The 19,993-nt window shown below is 45.3% G+C and overlaps 2 protein-coding genes across 18 annotated transcripts in view; one reads left to right on the forward strand and one right to left on the reverse strand.

Annotated features, from left to right (window-relative positions):
• The window catches only part of CEP170 (centrosomal protein 170), a 181,111-nt gene extending 177,766 nt beyond the window's left edge, over positions 1 to 3,345 (reverse strand). For 5 of the 10 annotated variants that reach the window (XM_059715935.1, XM_059715937.1, XM_059715926.1 and 2 more), the window contains exon 1: positions 3,139 to 3,344. The gene's annotated coding sequence lies outside the window, so the exon portion shown is untranslated. Of the gene's footprint in view, positions 1 to 1,754; positions 1,917 to 3,138 lie in introns of those variants that run through there. The other 5 variants (XM_059715921.1, XM_059715918.1, XM_059715932.1 and 2 more) reach the window with 4 other exon arrangements.
• A 253-nt stretch (positions 3,346 to 3,598) lies between these two features.
• Positions 3,599 to 19,993, forward strand: part of SDCCAG8 (SHH signaling and ciliogenesis regulator SDCCAG8) — a 151,025-nt gene continuing 134,630 nt past the window's right edge. For 3 of the 8 annotated variants that reach the window (XR_009456099.1, XM_019500628.2, XM_019500630.2), the window contains exon 1: positions 3,791 to 4,045. Coding sequence is in view for 4 of the 8 variants with exons in the window: in XM_019500628.2 (XP_019356173.1) it covers positions 3,979 to 4,045 (67 nt within the window). In the remaining 4 variants the exon portion in view is untranslated. Of the gene's footprint in view, positions 3,733 to 3,787; positions 4,046 to 5,710; positions 5,810 to 16,606; positions 16,695 to 19,993 lie in introns of those variants that run through there. The other 5 variants (XM_059715960.1, XM_059715964.1, XM_014600083.3 and 2 more) reach the window with 5 other exon arrangements.

The raw sequence follows: 19,993 nt of genomic DNA on the forward strand, positions 1-19,993 counted from the left end.
AAAGTCTACTGTACTACTATTATAATTACATGCAGAAAAAGCTGTAAGGTCACAAAAAACAATAAGGCACAATACTACAGCAGACTGGAAATATTAGAAATGGACTTGCCCGAGGAAGCTTAATTTAGTCATCCCTATGGACGGGCATTTTGATACAGTCATTAATTACATGCACACAGACTATTCTTTCCTCAGGACACCTGCCTCATTCTGTGCACAATATGGTCTGCTTTGGGAATGAATCAGTTGAATAAAAGGTGCTTTCAATATAACCCCTGCTTTATTGGCTGCAGTCATGTAGGGAATGGAGCCAGGGGTGCAGGTGCTTTTAAAGTAAAGCTTACTAGCCAAAAGCTCATGCTAAAAAAGGCAAAGAATATCTGACTGCAAGATCCAGGGGCAACCTCTACCACCACAACAAACCCCTTGCTACTAGGAAAAGGGAGTACAGTGAAATTCCTAACAAGCAGTATTCTTAACTAATTACTTGGTACAGTAATTGCGTACAACTTCTTTGGTATCACTGACTTCCAATTAACAAATTAGAAACTTCATTTCCCAAGAAAGGACATGAAACCCTTACTTCTCCATACTTCTAATAATCTCCTACTTATTCTAGTGTATGAAGATCTGCACTACTACCTTCAAGAGCTTCTGCAAGAGGGAATTCTCTGCTACTCTTTCCATCTTACCAACCTTAGCTGCTGAAGCAGAGATGAGAATTTCTACACCCTGGTGTTCTGCTTCAGGAACAGCTTCAGTGCCTCTCTTTTACCCGTTAAAAGATTTCACAAACACCAGAGATGGATATGAATCTGATTAGTTTCACAGTTTCTTAAATGGTTCTGAACAACAACCAGAAACTAATCAGATCCACTTTAATTTCATGTTTTTTGCCAAAGCTAAGAGGAACAGCTGTGACACTAGAATGCACTATTTCCAAACTGAGGAAAACAGCTCAGCATCAGTTTATATTAAGCAAGTTAGATTTGCATGCACATAGGCAAACATTTGAATACAAGATTGGATTCTGTAGCTACAGGTGGACTTGGCTTTATTCAGGTGCTAAGGGAAGTTTCGATATTTGTCACCTGTATGTAAAGAATTCAAATGTTTCCAGTTCACTCTTTTAACGTGCGATTCTTTTATCAACAAAATTATGAACTGTCCTAAACTGCTATGCATAAGCAGTCTTTTTAACAGCTATAAATTCAGCAAATTTGAAATCAAAATCAGACAAAGATGGAATTCCACAATAAAGTTTTTAAAAAGACAATTTTCAGAGTCTAGCTTCACATTTAAAGGATGCAAACAATTTATAAAGGTCTATCTGCACTTAAAGTAACTGATATTATTACAAGCAACTTCTAGGCTACTGAAAGATGAGGGGAAAAAACTCCCTTTTGTAGATTGCTTATTTCATGCCCTAAAAACAAAATCTTACACTTCCCCAACTTCAGTGTTTTCCCACCAGTGACTTTCCCTTGTTTGTGTAAGCCTTAAACAGAGCAAAAGCTGAAAGAAAAACATACGTACAGTAATTGTTTCCTTTAAAAACAAACAAACCCTCAAATATTGATTGGGAAAAATCACAAGTATACACCTTTTTTTTTTTTTTTTTTAAAGATCAAACAGATTTCACATTTACAGTGCCTTTTTTGGCCAGATATATTATTCAGCATTTAGGCAAAACCGAACACTCTGGGAAGCTAACATGGAAACCACAGTATATGTAAGCACGTGTTTTCCCTTACAGGTTTCTCTTGGACTTTGGGTCCTGATCCTGCATGCCATTTAAGAGGGGTAAATCCATTCACATAGTCCTATTGCTCTGAGTGGATCTCCATGGAAATACAGGTGCCCACCTGCATCAAACAGCATACAAGACCAGGTTTTATTCTCTCAACTCAGTTAAATATTTTATGAATACCTCTGCCTTCACAGAAGGTGTTTACATGACACTGGATCCTCTCCATCAACACTCCTTCCACTAAGGGTCATAAGAGAGTTCAGCCATTCTGCATCCTCTACTCAACTACACAGTAAATACACCTTAAATCTGTAAGGAAAAGGTGGCATTGCTGTTGACTCGCATGTCCAGAATATGCACGCAAAATGACATCTCGAAAGCTGACAACTAGCTCACTGCCACGAGCTCTCTTTTGTCGAAAGCCAGCTTCCCTCCACGTGAGACTGGAACTGTGGGACGTTCTTCCTGCATTCAGCATTTTCAGAGGATCACAGAAAATTCAGGTGGGAAGGGACCGCAGAAGGTCCAACCCCCTGCTCACACCAGAACAGTCCCCAACTAAAGAAGAGCTTGTTTTCATTTCAAGCAGCAACATGTACCATCTTAACATAACACACACTGAAATCCGGTGAAAAATAAGAAACACGATGAATTTCCTCTCAGGAGGGAGGGGTGGTCTTAGCAGCCCCTCCCCATGCCAAGAAAACAGACTGACAAAGCAGGGGGGGTGCGGCCAAAGAGCAATTTTTTCCAATCCAATAAAAGATATCACATCTACCCAAAGAACGGTGGCTGCCTAACAAACACCCCGGATACCAAATGGGATGCAATTTTGGAACCAGGGACACAACTGCGACCAGAATCCCTCCTCTTCCCTGCCCCCCTGCAGAGCCACCAGCCTGGGGCTGCGTGTGGATGAGATCACAGACCACAGCTCATCCTCAGACCTGTCATCTGCCTCTCAGCCCAGACTCTGCTTCCTCTTGCTTCGGGTTGGAAAACCGCCATCACGGCATTTTTGATATTTTTAAAATTATTATTCTTTTGCACCGCTCGTTACCCCTTCGCGGCCACTCCCAGCACCTCCCCGCCCCTTCCCTCCAGCCCGGCCGCGACCCAGGGTGGGGGAAGCCCCCTGGGAGAAGGGGTGGAGGGGGGGGGGTCTCTGCCCTCCCCTTCCAAATGGACAAGGTGGGGGAAGGGGGCGCAGCTCCATTCATTCAAAGAGGACGGAGCTGCCGAATAAGGTGGAAGGGGGGGGATGAGGAGTAGAAAATGAACCAGCTGCCGGTGAGAGGACGCCGCCCGTCCACAATGCCCCCCCGGCCTCGTTGTCCCCCTCCCCCTCCCGTTAACGGTTACGGGGCTGGGCGGGGCACCGCACTCACCCCCCGTGGGAGAACCGCCGCGTGGGGAAGGGGCGCCCGAGTGCAGCCGCCGCCGCCGCCGCCACTTACTGCCCCACCACCCGCCGGACCGGCACTGAAGCTGTTCGCCGCGCTCTGACGCCAGTAACCGCCGCACCGTTATTCCCCGCACATAGCGGGTAACGGCACGGAGCACGGCGCACCACTGCGCAAGCGCCACCCGATCGCGCGCACACAATGCGGAGGCTCGGGAGGGGAGGAGCTCAGTACGCAAGCGCGGCCCCCGCCGAGCGCGCCCCGAGGAAGCCTCAGTGCGCAGGCGCACGCTCCCAGGCAATGACGGGCTGAGGGGCGCGTGCGTTGTGCATGCGCCACAGGCAGGCAGCGGAGGAGCAGGGGGAATCTGCCCGCCGCTTCTCTAGGTCACGACTGAGCATGCGTCAAATCTAGACCCTGAGGAGAAGGGGGAGGGGAGTGAGCACGCGCAGATCGGGTCGCGCATCCAACAAAGGGGAAGCGGCGCTGAAGAGTCTCTCTTTGTAGCGGGAGGGGCGGCTCGCGGTGGATGCTGGGAAGCGTAGTCTCAGGGGGACTCTCTTCGCGCGTCAGGGAGAGGTGAGGGGCGGGGCCTCGTGCTGGTCGGTTAGCAACGGGCGGCCAAGCGGCTCTTGGGCGGCCTGCCGGGAGTTGTAGTTCTGCTGGGAGGGCCTGGCTGCGGGGCGCCCCGGGGCCCGGAAGGCGGCCGGACTACAGCTGCCGAGCGCCCGCGCGGGCCGGGAAGGGCAGGAGAGCAGGGCTGCCCCTCGCCTTGGAGACGGCAGTGGTTGCAGGGGGCGGCGGCGGGAGCCGGACCTCGGCCTCATGCGGGAGCCCCGGGGAGAGCCCGAGCTGGAAGAGTCTCTGGAGCGCTACCACAGCCGCCTCCGAGGTGAGCGGAGCAGCGGGGAGGTGGTGGTGGTAGTGATAGTTCTAGTTCGACGGGAAGTTGCGGGGTTTGGAGCGCTTCTCAGGTGGGCCCCAGCCCCCCCCCACCCACGCCACCCCATGGGGCGGCTTGGGGCCCCCCAGGCCCCTCACCCCATATACCCCCCCTTGCCCCACACACTAGGGGGAGGGGGGCAGCGGGGACACTGGGTCAGGACTGGCCATTGATGTTTACAAATGAGTTCAGAAAAGGTTATGAATCACAGCTCTGCGCCACGTGCATGAGATCTTGCCTACCTTTTGAAGGTAGTTCAGTATCCCTGTGCTTACAAGGGCTCTGATTTGAAAAGTTATTTTCTGCCCTCTAAATAGTCATCTGTGCCAGCATAAGACTCTTCATCCCCAATGTAACAACACCTGCACTGCGGCTTTGGCTGAAACAGCAATGTCAGATAGGACCATGGGGGAGGGGGGAATATTCACAGCTCTGACCAATAAATCTAGAATCAGTATGAGGGACGCGTGACTTTTCCCAAGAAGTCCTGTTTTAGGCTTGTAAAAGTTGACGAAAAGTGGAATCAGAGCAGAGATCCAACCTTTAGTAGTTTTTGAGAGGGCTTTGTAGAGGACTGTGTTCTGTATTAAGCCTGGGAATAACTTGAAATGCTGGTGGCCCAAATCCTTGCTTATGCAGGGCATGTCTACACATGCGCTCTAATGCGTGCGTGGTAGGCTATTTTACTGCATATTAAAGCATCACTTAAACGTGAGGTTGATGCACAGGAAATGTGCATTTTCAGAGAGGGGGCTCCCATACACACCCTACATACCTTCAAACCCTCCCCTGCGAATCCTACAACCACACCCTCCCCCACACAATCGCACACCCCACAGATATGGTACCCACCACACACCCACCTGCCTCTGGGGGAAGTTCCACTCACTGCTACACGCACAGTCCCCACAGCCCCCCACAAACTCTATACCCACCCACACATCCATACATTCCCACAGGCCCCCCATACCCACCCAACACCTAAATACACACACCCCCACAGCTCCCCACAAACCCCATGCCTACCTACCCATACCCTGCCACACCGCTCCACCCCCCCCACAATCCCCCCCCACAATATACAAGAGTAAGACTTCATTTTGAGCTATTATACAATTACTTCTATGTATACGGCACAAACGCACACAAATCAAGACAATTTTTTTTTAATAAAATTAAAATATATTATTACGGATGTTTGATTTTTAGTGTATAATTCGTTTTGATTTTTTTTTTTCGGTTCCAAGCCCCCTTCCCAAAAGGAGTACTTCCAGGAGCAAGGGGAGGGACTTACGGTGGCAAAGTTCAGAGGTTGGGGTAGGACTTCCAGTCCCAAGATGTTGACCAGGGGATGGGGTGTTTGTGATGGGTTAGGGCCACTCTTGAGGCCCTCGACAGCTCACCAAAACTCATTAAGTGCCCCTCCAGCCAAAATAATTGCCCGCCTCATATTAAGAATTGTCACTAAAATCCAGTATGCCCTTAAAATGTTTCTTGGTATAAAGTGGGATTATTTTTACTTTCTTTTTTAGAATCTTGTCCTGTACTTCACCCTGAAAATCCTTTACATTTAAATTAACTAACTACACCACTTTATTTTCTACTACTTCATAGATTCATAGATGTAGGGTCGGAAGGGACCTAAGTAGATCATCAAGTCTGACCCCTTGCTCTGGACAGGAGAGAATCCTGGGCTCATATGACCCCAACTAGGTAATTGTCAAGCCTCCTCTTAAAGACCCCCAAGGTAGGAGCAATCACCACTTCCCTTGAAAGTTGGTTCCAGATCCTAGCTGCCCTGACTGTGAAATAGCGTCTTCTAATGTCCAGCCTGAACCTACTCTCAAACAACTTATGGCCATTATTCCTTGTTACTCCAGGGGGTGCTCGGGGGAACAGGGCACCATTCCCCGCTGGTCTCCCCTGGTAAGTTTCTAGAGAAGGTATAAACAAATGATTTAACCTCTACATTTTGAGAGAAGCCTATCCTTTCCCAACCCTGCAGTTAACACATTTGTCAAGCATATGTCCTTTACCTTCTTCATTTACTTTGTTTTGTCTTCTGATACCATAGTGTGTGTGACTCTGCCAGTCTCAGTATTCTGCATTTTTTTAAACAAGGGTGAACCCTGTCCCCTTGCTACCCTGCCTGACATTGGGTCCCTGGCTTGAGAACCCTTTTTCTTACAGTTAGTCGATTTTAATGGAGATATCTGGCAGATCTCTGGGGAGCTAAACAACCAGCAGATGTTTTGAAAAGCGTGTTCAGTGTTCATGCAAACAAGACAGCATTTCATATCCCACCAGTATATTTTATGTAAGCTGCTTGTATAAATTGGTATGAAAAAGCAAAGCTTACAGGAAACGTGCATATTGTCAGCATGACCTTCCTCTTGCCTTGAGTATTCATAATTCAGACTCACCGCTGTTCACTTCTTGAGTTATTTGGTTTATGCCATAGTTATGCTTGTTCTCAAGTGTTCTGACGGGAACTTCACCAAAAGTTGCTGCTGTTTGGTGGTATCCTTCATTCACTTGTTGATAGTTCTTGATGGTTCATTCATATCAGCCCAGATGTGGCTGGGACTCGCACTCACTCACTGCCTGCCTTTATCCTGTGTTTCAGGAAAGAAATGAATCTTTTCACATATAATGATTAACAACAGAAAAGTGAGTGTACAAACTGAGTCATGCATGTTTTTCATTCAAATATAGAAATATCCTGTGTTTTCCAGACAACGTAAGTGCTATTATGCTTTAAGTTAATTTATTCCTGACCAGTACTACTGGTTGCAACTCTGAACAATATCAAGGTTCAGATGTGCCTTCCTCTGTTTCTACTTGGATTCTTTCATAGTTTTATAGTTGTTAGGGGCTGGAAGGGACCTTACAGATCATCAGGTCCAGCCCCCCTGCACTTAGGCAGAAAGACTGCTGCAATCAGATGACTACAGCAAGATGGGCGTCAGGATGCTTGCAATCCAAGTGTAGTCTGCCACATACATACTGGTATAAGCACAGGTATCTACTCGCTCATTTTTACAAGTGATTCTTCTGAAATGGAAGCATTGCTTGTCATTTACAAACATGATTGTATCAGGAACTGTTTTCATTACACAATGCTTCTTTGCCTAGGATGATTCTTGTTTTCTCTCTCTTCTGCATTCCTGCCTCATGATGTGCATGTTGTTGAGGATGAGTCCCATTAGGTTTCATTACAAACAATGCAAATCTAGCAGTATTTCTTGTCCTTTCAGATTTGTGTAACTTTAGATCAGTATCCTCCCAGACACCACCCTTTTGTACTTGTTACACAAAATCATGTTGTTTGGGTGCTTAACTTTTTAGTATTAAAGCTATCTATATTCATGGGGATCACTATGTGATACTGGACTATAGGTTACTTTTTAGTAGGAACATTTTTAGATAATGTGACAAGTTTAATGGAGGTCACCTTCAACTGTATTCTTTTGTCAGTTTAGGAGTGCCAGTGCTGTTGCTTTTCAGAGTTCTGTGAGTGTGTTGGTGGTCTTTTGCAAGTGCTTGATCCTTAGGTTAATTATAGATCCACTGTCTTAAAAACAAGTTTAGTTTTATCATGAAAAAGTGTGTGAAGCAGTTAATGTATTGCTTATTCAGTGTTGTGACTCAGATTAGATTAGCCTATGATAATATTTACTATTCCCTTTTATTAAAAATGTCACCCCCCCGCAATATCTTTTTAAAGTTTTACTTTTCTCAGTCTTACCCTATTGTTTGAGATACAGTTGTATTTTATATGAAATTCATCCATCAATTATGATGAGGCTTCATAGAACCTAAGAGGAATTTGTCCCAGGGCAATGAGGAAAAAGAGGTGGGGACCCCTTCCCCAGCACCGGGGCTGCGGTGGAGAAGCCCTGTAGCTATGGGAACTCCCCCCCCCCCCCCCGTAACCCCACAAGGGGGAAATACTTACCCCTGGCAGGCATGCTAAACAGGGAGCAGCAGCAGACAAAGTGCCTGCGCAGTTCACCAGCCGCTTGTTTATATGGCTGGGACCAGCGTGAGGTGGTAACATCAGCAGGAGACGTGGCAGAGAGAATTCTGGGGGTGTACCAGCTGAGAGGTGGCTGGGCACTCCCCTCAGCACAGCCAGAGCCTCTCACCAGAGGGACCCAGGACAGGACCCTGAACAGGGAGCCACTCCACAGCCCAGAGGGCAAACCAAGTCTGGACTGGGAAGGACATTGAGGGATGTCTTGTCACGGCGCCCACAGGATGCGTGGGTGGGGAGGCAACACTGTACCTCCCCAGCACTTTGGTTCTTTTCTTATACTTCTGAGTTGCATCCAAGGGCAGGAGGTGACTGCTTGCTCGTCCCTCGAGCTGAGGATTGAAGGGCCCCCCAGAGATTCCAGGCTAGGACATATGAAGTCAAGCAGGCCATACTCTGGCCCATGGATACACAGTCCCCAGGCAGGGATGGGCCATTTGGGCATAACCCAGGCCCACCTTGACAGGTCCAAAATACAGAATCCTTGCACGCAAGGCGGCATGCTAATTCAATGCCGCATTCACGCTGCCCTGCCATACTAGGAGTACGGGTCGGGGTCACACCAGCAGGCCTGATGACTGAAGTATACAGGCCAACTAACATCTGGCTGAACACCACTTGCTGGTGCATGGAAGGGATGTAGGGAAGGTGGAGCCCCAAGAACATTCACTGGTGACATCTCTCAGAAAAATCCCAACTCCAAGGGAGCCTCCCACTCTTGAAGAGAACAACTAGTCATGGCAGGAGAGCATTAGGGGTCTCCCTGTGGAGGTGATGCACTAACAGCAATAGTGCCTGAGGGAAACTAGAGGCCGGACTGGAACAGCCGGTCTTGAGCCACGCAAGTACGGCTACTCAAAACCTGACAGGTACAGAATTCAATCACTGAGGGCATCACCATGAGTCAGGTCAGTAACTTGAGTATTAATATTGACTCAGGCTTCTCTCTAGTTGGGGATGGTCCTGCTTTGAGCCAAGGGTTGGACCAGATGACCTCCTGAGGTCTTTCCAACCCTAATTTTCTATGATTGTAGGTCTTTAAAATTACTTTGAGTCAGCTGAGTGGTTTTCCTTGGTCTTTCTCTTTTAAACAATGTTTGGCTGAAACAGTATCCCTGTTAGATTCACATTATGTACTATTTTAGATGTTGGTATGTGGCTAGAAACAAAATTGAAGCCTGCCTGGTATCCCCTACTTCCTGCTTCCAGTAAATAATCCAATACAAAGCTTGGAGTTTTGTTTTCCTTATAGGCAAGTTACTTGTGGCCCATGATTTGCTTTCTCATGCATCTGCAGAATTCTTTGATTATAGTTCCAGTGGCTCCTGCTTTCTAACTCATTGGCATATACAACATCTGTCTATATAAAGTGAGACATCCTTTGTATATACAGCCAATAATTGCCATTAATTTTCCCATAAAAGTTATTAGATTTAGGCCCTTGACCTCACTAATATCAAGTCCTGCCTACCTTTCTACTACAGTTATGATTCTAGTTTTGCCCCAGTTTGTTTTGGGTAACAGTTTTCCCCTTTAAATAATCACATCTTTTGCTATCTTAGGAGTCTTTTCTGTGACTTACAGGCAAATCTACAGTCTATTAGCTCAACCTTTAGCTTTGCCTTTATTGTGATGAGCTATGATCTTCAGTAACTATCTGAGAGCTATTGTGATATTTCTGCATTCATGGAGGTAGTCTTAGAATTTGGGACACAGCTGTTCTTATAGTCAGGGGTAACATCTAAAAGAGAAAACATCACACCTCTCATTTAAAAAAAACATGAGCAGTGCTTTTTCTTTTCAATTTGACAGCAAATTGTTTCCATTCCAAAGTTGACTTGGAATTACAATGACCTCTTCAGCATCATATTTTCCCTTGATAGTATTCTGTCTCTAACCTTTAATTTTTGTTTAATTAACAAGTTAAGTAAACCAGTGGAATGTTTCTAATGTACAAATATTTTGTTGTTCAAAGTTCTGCAATACAAGTCCAATATTAAGAGTGCTCAGTACTAACTTTTTCCAGCTTTGCTATTTGGGATAGACATAAGTCTAATCAAAATAATATTCTAGAAAAGGACTTCTTAATATATTTTAAGATATTTAGCATGTTTCAAAACATTAAATGATATTGGTGATTGGGAAGTATTTGTTTGGCCTATTTACTCCTAAACCGCTTGGGGCATGGCTCTGCAAGTTTTGTTAGACTACAGTATTCTGCCCAAGTATAAAACTAGATATAAAATACAGACTTAGTCTATTATTAGGGGCATTATGGGGCAGAAAAGGTATATTTACATGTGTGAGCCTAGCACAGGAAGGCTATGGCTCCAATTTGATTTTCTGGTTATTACTATTACTTAAATATGAAACAATATACAGCTTTCTTTGAGGCATTTAAGGTTGGCTGGTCTAAGCAATAAAATACTGGATTAGATGCGCCATTTAGCCATCCCATTATGATAGATGCTACGCTCCTCTGATATTTGTTCTATAGGGCTAGGGACAGAAGTTACACACAAACCAGTTTAAGTTATCAGAAACTGGTTTAAACCAGAACAGAAGCTCATTGATTTCAAAATGCCCAAAACTTAGTTGAATGTAGTGATCTGGGTCAAACCACTTTAAGAAACTTCTGTCCCAGCCCCCTTCCTGGTTCAATTTAATCACAGTCCCCCAGCATCTCAGCATGCTTTCCAGCCCTGGGCTGAGCTGGGCTGCGCTGTACTATCTACTCCATCAGAGAAAGGTTGGGGGAGAGGCAGGGACTGCCCCTTCTCCCCCCCCCCCCCCCCCCCCCCCCCCAGCAAACCAGGTTGTGGTCTGGGGCCAGGGAGGGCGATTTAAACCCACCTTCCCCCTGGGTACAGAGCTGCTCTGCTCCTGAATTTACTGAAATGTACTGCTGGCTGCAACTGTGGACTACAAATCCTAGGCGCACCTGGAAGGAGGAAAAGGAAATGATTAGCAACCCTGGAGAATCCTACTACTGTGAGTGTGGACTGAAAATCCCAGAGACCTTGGGGATATCAGGAAAAGGAAGGAAACACACAGACCATTCTGGCTACTTGTCAGAGAGCTGTGATCTAGTGCCCCCTGGTTTCTGGCTTGAGCCACTGCAGGGATGTGGATGCATTTCCTGAATCAAAAGTAAAATGTGTGTCCAGTTGTTTCTCAATTTAAACTTTGCAGTTTAGACTAACCTGCAAAGACTTAATCAATTCAGCATCAGGCTTTATGACTGTTTGTACTTAGGCTAGGAGAACAAAGCAGTGTTTTTAAGGGCAATTAATATTTTCTTTTAATGTGTATCCATTGGGTTGCTGCTACAAGGTTTGCTTCCATCACAGTCAGAACTCCTTTAACCATGGGGAGCCAAAGAGCTTTATCAGTAAATAGGTTATTTTTTGATTTTCTTAATCTGGATTAATGCTGTGTTGTAAGAATCAGGAGGGACTCCAGCCTAACCAGACCTTCTAGTTTATCCTTCTGCTGACAGCCTCATCTCATGTCATAAGGACTGTCTGCTAGAAAATAATATTCTAATATTATAAAAGCCTTAGTCTATCTGTCCATAATGCTTTATTTGCACTCTAATTGGTTGTCTTGTAAGCCAGTCAGAGTGCTCTGAACAGAGACACATGGCAGAGCACCACCATGACAGCAGGGACTGAGGGGATGGAGTGGCCAGCAGGGCTGGCCTTGATGCACCCCCCCTCCCTCTTGCTCCTTGGAAGCAGAGGAGGTGCAGGGGGCTGACTGTGCAGTGCTGGCCTCACCCCACACTTCAGAGTGCCGCAATAACAGCTGGATCTGGGACTGGGACTGGAGCCAGAGGGCAAGGCCAGCAGTGCTGCCCCTCTCCTCCTCCCCCCCCGCCCCCCCGCACTGCTCCTTGGAGCCAGGGGCTGGAGTGCCCCCCCCACCCCCCAACAACAGCCAGTTGGGAAGAGGGGAAGGATGGAGGGGAGCAGGAGGGGAAGAAGGGGTGACTGGTGGCTGTGCCCTGCCACGACCACCACTGCAACTGCTGCTGCCACTGTCACAGGCACCAGCCCTGGCCCCAAGCAGTAGGGGGAGCAGCCCTGGCCTGAAGCGTTGGGGGTGTGGGAGCGGAGCGGCCCCCGCCCAAAGTGGCAAGAGGGAGGCGGGGAGAAGCCCTGGCCCCAACCTGAGGCAGAGGGGAGGGGGCAGGTGGCCAGACGCAGGCCTCTGTCCCCATCCCCCTCATTCTTGACGGGCAGTTTGCTAGTATCAGTATAATCCTATCATGCAACAGAGATATATATTACAATTGCTTGTTCAGGCTGCTTATAATGTGAACTGAGGAAAAAAAGGAGGCTCAGTTTTACATATAGAAGTTATGGTTCTACATGCAAACAATTTTATCGTGAAGAAAATTTTTAGTAGGGGTTAGATTCTGTAAACCCTTACCTCAAACAGAAGTTGCACTGCAATTAGTAGGCTAATTGCATGAGTAACAACAAATTTGGCCATTTGTGTTACTTTAAATTATCACAATAACCATATTTTAAAGGAAGAGCTCTTACATTCCCATCAAGTTCTGTTTAATGTGCTCTCCAGAGATGCTTTCTCTTCTTCCTTCAGATTTTAAGGCTTTTATCTTGGCAGAAACAGTAGAAAGATACTTAGTTACACTCTATAACATGTGCTGGGTGAAATTAATGTCTTGACTTAGTCATTCACCTGGAAATGTGTGATGACCTAGTTATTCTCTTTTAGGGTTCCAATTCAACTCTCATTGAAGTAAATGGGAACTTTTCTGTTAACTTCAGGAGAAAATCAATCAGGCCTAGACCCTCAAAGGTATTTACAGTCCTGACTCCCAATTTTTCAGGCCCTCAAGCTTTTTTCACTTATATTAGCAGTCATTGGAACTTGGAACTCATAGAATCATAGAAAATGTCACCATTCAAGTAATTCTGGCAACGAAATACCAGATGTTTTACAATCCAAAAAAATATTGCATAACTCCAGTGTTTTCTGTAGTTAGATGTGGCCCTGCCCATTCCCACAACAGCAGGGAAGGTTACTTGTGGGATGTGAACAGCTTTCTGCATTGTTCTCTAGAGCCCTCACTTTTTAAGTTAAAAAAAAACAAAAAAAAAACGCCAGTCCCCTGGAATCTGTCTGTTGTGTCTTGAAAGAAAACCTTCAAGATGTATGGGCGATACTTTTTTTTATAGAAAACATGACAGTAGCTCTGACTGAACTATCCCATTTTAGTAGGTGCCACTAACTAATTTACATGTAAATACATTTTGGCATTTCACTATATTATTGCTCAATGCATGTATGAAAGGAGAGAAAGTAAAATATGAAGATCCACATTAGCCTTGTTCAAGGATAAAGAATAATTTGGGTTCAGAAGATGCATAAATTAAAATGAAAAGGTTTTAAGACTACATAGTAAGGAAGGATTAGTAAATCAAATTTTATCTTTCTGGAACTGGGGGACTCAGCTTTGATAAGTTTATGAGACACTTTATTGCTTTATCTTGACATTTGAAAATTTTAATGTAAAAACAAATATGCAGCAAAATTGCAACAGATTCACTTTTAGTCTGTGTATTTTAAGAGTCCAAAATTTCACCTCAGAATTTCACTGAACTCATCCTCTGTAGTGTTTTATTTAAAAATATTTGAGTGGACCAGTCAAATTACATGTCTCTGGGTCTCAACTGCGAGATCCCTTATTTTGTAACACAACCAACATACTAGCATAATAACCTCCAAGTAAATGTAAAGTGCAGTTGCACTGGTATACTGATCTTATCTCATGGAACTGATATTGTCCCCAAATATATTACCAAGGAGTATAACGGGAGGGATAAATGCTGAGAAATCTCTTGAGGTATACAGTATGGCAGTAAATGATACTACTGTTTGGTCTATAATGTATATGAAATTAAATAATTCTCTTGCTGTCAAGCAACATTCCATTTAATATTTGGACTGACAACAAACACCTCTTGGTAACTCGATACAACAGGATTTGTTAAATATAAACCCTTGCATCAGAGGGATATTTTTCCCTATTCTTCATAGTGTACTTTGAACACTATATTATCTCAGAATGTCTGAGCATGGAGTCTAAGAAACCCACAAAATTTGAATATCTGTAATACAAAATAGAACTAAAGTTTTCAACTAAAATCTTTTTTTACCATCATAATAAGAAATCCCATTGAAAAGGAAGGAAATTGGCTTCTTGACTTCTCTTCAAAGGTTATCTGAACACTGAGAAGCCAGCCAAAATGAGGCTATAAGTACCTATCTGAGCTACTACTTTTTGACTGGAGCTAACATTACATTTCCCACTTTTAAAATTTCCCACTTTAAAATGGACACTTTCATAACGAACCTCCTAAATTCTGCTTTGAGCCGCATCCTCTGAATTCTAGCTAGTACATTTCTTTAAGTGTACATCAATAGGTCCCTCTTTCCAGAGACTTTATTTCTTTTCTTTTTTTAAGTATTTTGTTGGCCTAGTAGAGTGGGGGCCAACCTTTTTTGGTAGGCATGCCACGAATTAATCCCACACCCTCCCCAAGTGCCACTCCTGTCCCCTTCCCTTGTCTTCTCAGCTTTCTGCTTCCTGCCCTATCTGCCTTTTTGCTGCCTGTCTGCTCACTGGTCTATCATGTGCTGCACAGAGAAGCTGTCTGAGCTACCTGTGGCATATGTGCTGCAGGTTGACCACCTCTGTCCTACTTAGTACATCTGCACCCTCACTTTCTGAAGCACTTTAAAAGCACTTTGAACACTTTGAATGCTATTTTTGGCCATCTTGTTAGAAGTAGCATTTGAGTAATATTGTATCCATGATGGTTCAGGAGTCATGCAAGTCAAGGATTTTTGTGGGTGATATCCTTTACTGAATCAACAGAATGGTTGGGATACAGATGACAATCGTTCTATGACAAGGCATTGTTCATCAAGTCAGACATCCAGCCAATTTAGTGTGGTTTTTTGTTTGTTTGTTTGTTTGTTTTGCTAGGGACTGTTGCCTATTATCATTCTGAATCATTTGATTCAGAGCATTATAATATTACAAGATACTTTATGCATTCAAGATAAAGCAGTGTGTTGTCTCTCAAACTATTCAAAGCTGAGCCCCTGACTCCAGAAAACTGGGATTAGTTTTGGTAATCTACCTCCGTATTATGTGGAGGCAAAACAAAACAAAAAAATCCATAGGGTTTTGTGAAAATCTCATGTACAAGGTATCCCAGCTAAAGCATTAATAATATCCCAGATAAAGTATTAATATCCCCAAACAAAAATTTACCTTTGATTCCTAAGTTTCTCTGAGCCAGGTTTCTTTTCTTTTTCTTTCCCTTCTAGTTCCCCAGTGATGATCTTTCTCAGTGTTAATATGATTCAAATCACCTGTGTTTCCTTCACCCCCTCTCTCACCCATACCCACATACGTTTCATTTCTTTGACAATAATTTTAATCTTCTAAAGGGAGGTACTCATGTGCCAGAAGAAGCGGGATTGCACTCTCCACATAGTGCTGCTTTAATTAATATATATTTGTATTCGTTTGTGAGAGGGTCAGTTTCTTTCTGCTCCTCCCACATTCCTATAAAAGTACAGTAATGGCTGTTAGAAGAGTGTTCATCTCTCAGTTTCTTTTTTTTGTTTTTATAAAAAAAAATTAATCTACATAATAGTGACTTGGGTAACCTTATGTTACATATTATTTACAAAGAGTGTCTTTTATGTGTACTCTTGTCGAAATCAACTAAGATTAAAGGGTAATAATGGGGCAGAAGTGAAAGAAGAGAGCTTAAAAGCCCCACCAACTAAAAAGACTAGATCTTATCTTAGTGGGGAGGAAAAGAAAGTACCTTTAGTATTCTCAAAGCTGATACCTGATTAGGCTTCCATACGTAAAGTGGTATCACAGTTTGAACGTGATAAATTTGCAGTTGTCAGGGAATTTAGAAAGACCCTTAAACTACTTCCATTCTTATATTAGTCCAGATTTGTATAGGCTTGGTGTTTAGTAGATGGTTTGAGCAAGTGAGTCAGTCAGAGCTGAAATACTCGCAATACACTTCAGCATAAGCCAGGCTAAGATTTTTCAAAATACAGTGTTTGTTTTTTATTTTTTTAACAATTTTTAAATAGAATAGTGTTAATGAAAAGTTTTATTCTTACTTCAAAGATTACTTTTTTCATTAATTAGATTTAGTTCTTTTACTGTGTCTAATCTATATGATGTACAATTTATGGGGGAAACTCCTCTATAATTAACCAAAAAAAAAAGGGGGAAGTATTTCAGTTCATGTTTGTATTCAGAGTTGAGTTAGCTGTGCTGCGAAATGCTATATTTTGCAAAGTCCCAAAGTCATCGGCTATGTGTGCAAAATAGTTTAATTGTGATAGGTAGCTTACTGATAGCCTGAATAATTAATATTTTTAATTTCAGTCATTGCATCAGTGCATGTGGAAAGCCAACATAAATAATGATTACAACAGAATATGCAGAATAGTGACTCTGTTTTCCTCTTTTACAAAGCTGTGGCACTAGTAAGTAATTTTAGATATTTGTTGTAAGCGAGATATTTTGGTGTAAAAGCGCGCTCGCGCTCTCTCTCTCTCTCTGTATGTGTGTATGGCTCAGTGTAGAGCTAATAAAACTTTAGTTCTATTAGTCTATATATTAGATTAACACACACACGCACACTGGCCAATTGCCCATCAAGAATGACGGGGGGGGCGGGGGAGGGAAGTGGGCTGGGATGGAGTGCCACCACTGAATGCCCCACGCTGCTGCTGTTCTGCCTCTTGCAGGGACTGGAGTGGGGGAGCCGAGGCCAGCAGCGCTCTGTCTGGTCCTTGGAGCAGCTTCGGAATCATGGCGGTGCTCCCCCACGCTTGGAGCACTCTGATTGGCTGTTTCCATCAGCCAATCGGAATGCGAATAAAGCATGACAGACAGACAAACTTAGGCTTTTATAATATTAGAATATTAGTCCAGCTCAGCCCTGCAGACCCAGCCTTGGGTGAAGCAGGCAGATGGTGGAGTCGGGCCACAGGGCAGGGCCATTCCTAGCCAGCTAAGGCTTGGGCTGGGGCCATAGGAGCTAGTCACTCAGTTTGTTCTCAGCTCCCCATGCCCAAGCTGGGCCAGCCTGTTATTGAGCTGCTGCAGCGAACAGGGCTGTCCCCCTCCTCCCTGCTGTGGGGCCAGTGGGGAGGGGTTTGCATAGTGCTGTCTCTAGCTCAGGGCCGGAGGAGTGCAGTGCTGTATCCCAGTAGGGGCCAAGGAGGGAAAGCGACTGCAAGATGCCCTAGGTGACATTTTTTCCCCCAACAATACAGAGTCCCCTGGGGTAGGGGCTGGCCAGGGCTCAGGCAGGGGCTGGACTAGGTACTAGAGCAGGGGTGGGAAAATATGGCCCATGGCCCAGATTCAGCCCATGGAGGGACTTTGTCCTGCCCATGTTGGGTCCCTCGGTCTTGCCTGGCCCAGATGACATCTGGTCAGTGGCAGGTCCTGCCACTTCCTGGGCCTGCAGTGGGGCTGGGGCAGCTTCATAGCTGGATTACCTTTCTAGGCAGGCCAGGCAGCAGTGGCTCCTTTTGGCTGCTGCTGCCACTGGCCCCAGTCCCATGGTACTGGCGGGGACCCGTATACGCAGCCCCAACCCCGGCTTGCCCCGGAGTCAGCCCAGTGGAGCAGACCAACTGAAACCCACACACACAGCCCTGACCCTAGCCTGCCTCACACCTGCTCCAGACTTGCCTGCCCACACTGAGCAGTGACAGCAGCAGTGGCAGGTTGGGCACAAGCTGCTGCTTGGCATGGGGGGAAAGTGATGCCACCACCCTTGCTGTAGCCACCCAGAGCCCACATCTGGTCTGCCCTGCTGCTCCTCTGTGCTGCCACCACTGCCCCACTAGGTGCCCTGGAGCAATGGCAGTGGAGAGGAGTGGCAGGGCAGCCCGGGCATGGGCTCCTGGCAGCTGCAGCCAAAAGGGCCCAGCAGTGGTGAGCTGGGCAGGAGGTGCTTTTCCCCCACACTGAGCAGCAGCTTCTGCCTGGCCACCACTGCTGCTGCAGCTGCTCGGCATGGGGCAGACTGGGGCTCCGTGTGTGGGTTCCAGCCGGTCTGGAGATGGTCCGCTCTGCTGACCCAAGTCCAAAGTGGGTGTGGGGTGGGCCAAGGTCAGGGTTGTGAGTGCAGGTCCCCCCCAGTATGGTGGTGTGGTGCCAGCAGCAGCAAGAGCTGGAAGGAGCTGCTGCTGCCTGGGCTGGCAAGAAAAGTGGGGTTGTATGCTGTTGGTGGTGGCATGTGGGCTCTGGGCTGTTGCGGGAGTGAGGAGAAGGGAAAGGGTGCTGACTGGCTCATGGCAGCTCACCAGAACTGCCTGTGTGGCCCATGGGCAAAAATAATTGCCTGCCCCTACACTAGAGGACGTCTGGAGGTCTGTGCCAGCCCCGCTTCTGTGATTCCCCCTTCCCTCCCCCACTTCACCTCAGGCTTGGGTCTGGGGTCTGGCTATGTTCCCCTTTCCCCTCGTGCTACTGTTGTTTGATCGTGTTCCCCGCTCCTGCCACTCGAGCAATGATGGGGGCACTCCAACGCAGGGTTTCCCACCTCCACCTTCACCACCTTCTCAGCCAGCTGGAGCAGTGATAGTGCTCTAGCTAGGGAGCACAGGGGTGGGGCCAACCCTGCTCTGCTGGAGCAGACAACCCAGCCCAGGGGTGCAAAGCGTGCTGGGATGCTGGGGGACTGTCAGTTAACTTAAACCAGGAAGAAGTCTGGAACAGAAGTTCTGTAAACTGGTTTGACCTAAACCAGTTAAGTGTGATATACTACATTCAACCAGGTTTCAGGCATTTTGAAATTGGTTTATGTGCACTGAATTTCTGTTCTGTTACAGGTTTAAACCAGTTTTTGATCACTTCTGATCACTTAAACCAGTTTATGTATAACTTCTGTCCCTAGCCCAGAGGAAGACGGTGAAGTGAATTTGGTTCTTAGGTTTGCTAGGCCCATTGTTGAAATCTAGAAGTGTATTCTGCCTGTAACGCAGGAACTGTTTTGCTCTCGAGTCATCCTGTTAGCTGCTCTGCATATGTGGATTAATGAGTCAGTGCAGAACCACGCTGACTTCAGTTCTACAAGTCATAGAATTTGGGCCACATTTTCATATTGTTCAAAGATGTTTTGGAAAAAGCACATATTTGGCTTGAATTAAATGGAAATAGTATGTATTTAGAGAGCCCGTTTTATAGTTCTGCGTTTCTTATCAGAACGTGTTGAAGGACTTTACAGACAATATGTAAAATAGGTAATGGGTATGGAGAAGTAATATCCCTATCCACTGAATGCAGCAGCTATTTTTATATACAGCAATAGTGTAAGTTTAGCAGCAGTAGTAAATATGAACATTGTATGCTGTTGAAAGTGTTGGAAGAATTTAGATATGCAGCCTGGAACTGCTTCAGCTGGAATATGCCCATGACCTCAGGGTTTGACAACTCTACTTTCATGAAGAACAACTCTGGTATTTTTGATAGCTAAGAAGGATGGGAAAGAAGCAGAGCTACTGCACAAAGGTGCTACATTGAAAATGAAAGGAAAATATTACTGCATAAGTGCTGTGTAGTTGGATTAGACTAATTCTGGGAAGACATTAAAGAATATTACAAATTGTTCCCTAGTTCTTCCAAAGAGACCAACAAAAGTATATGCTTTTAGTTAAGTTCAAAATCTGTTGGGAAGTTTTCTGATACTATTATCTCATAGTTATTTAATTATTCTTGTAAATTGACAACTAGTTTGCTGAGTTTTAATTTTGAATAAGAAGACTTT

Source organism: Alligator mississippiensis, chromosome 1 (genome assembly GCF_030867095.1).
Source record: "Alligator mississippiensis isolate rAllMis1 chromosome 1, rAllMis1, whole genome shotgun sequence".
Taxonomy (NCBI): domain Eukaryota; kingdom Metazoa; phylum Chordata; order Crocodylia; family Alligatoridae; genus Alligator; species Alligator mississippiensis.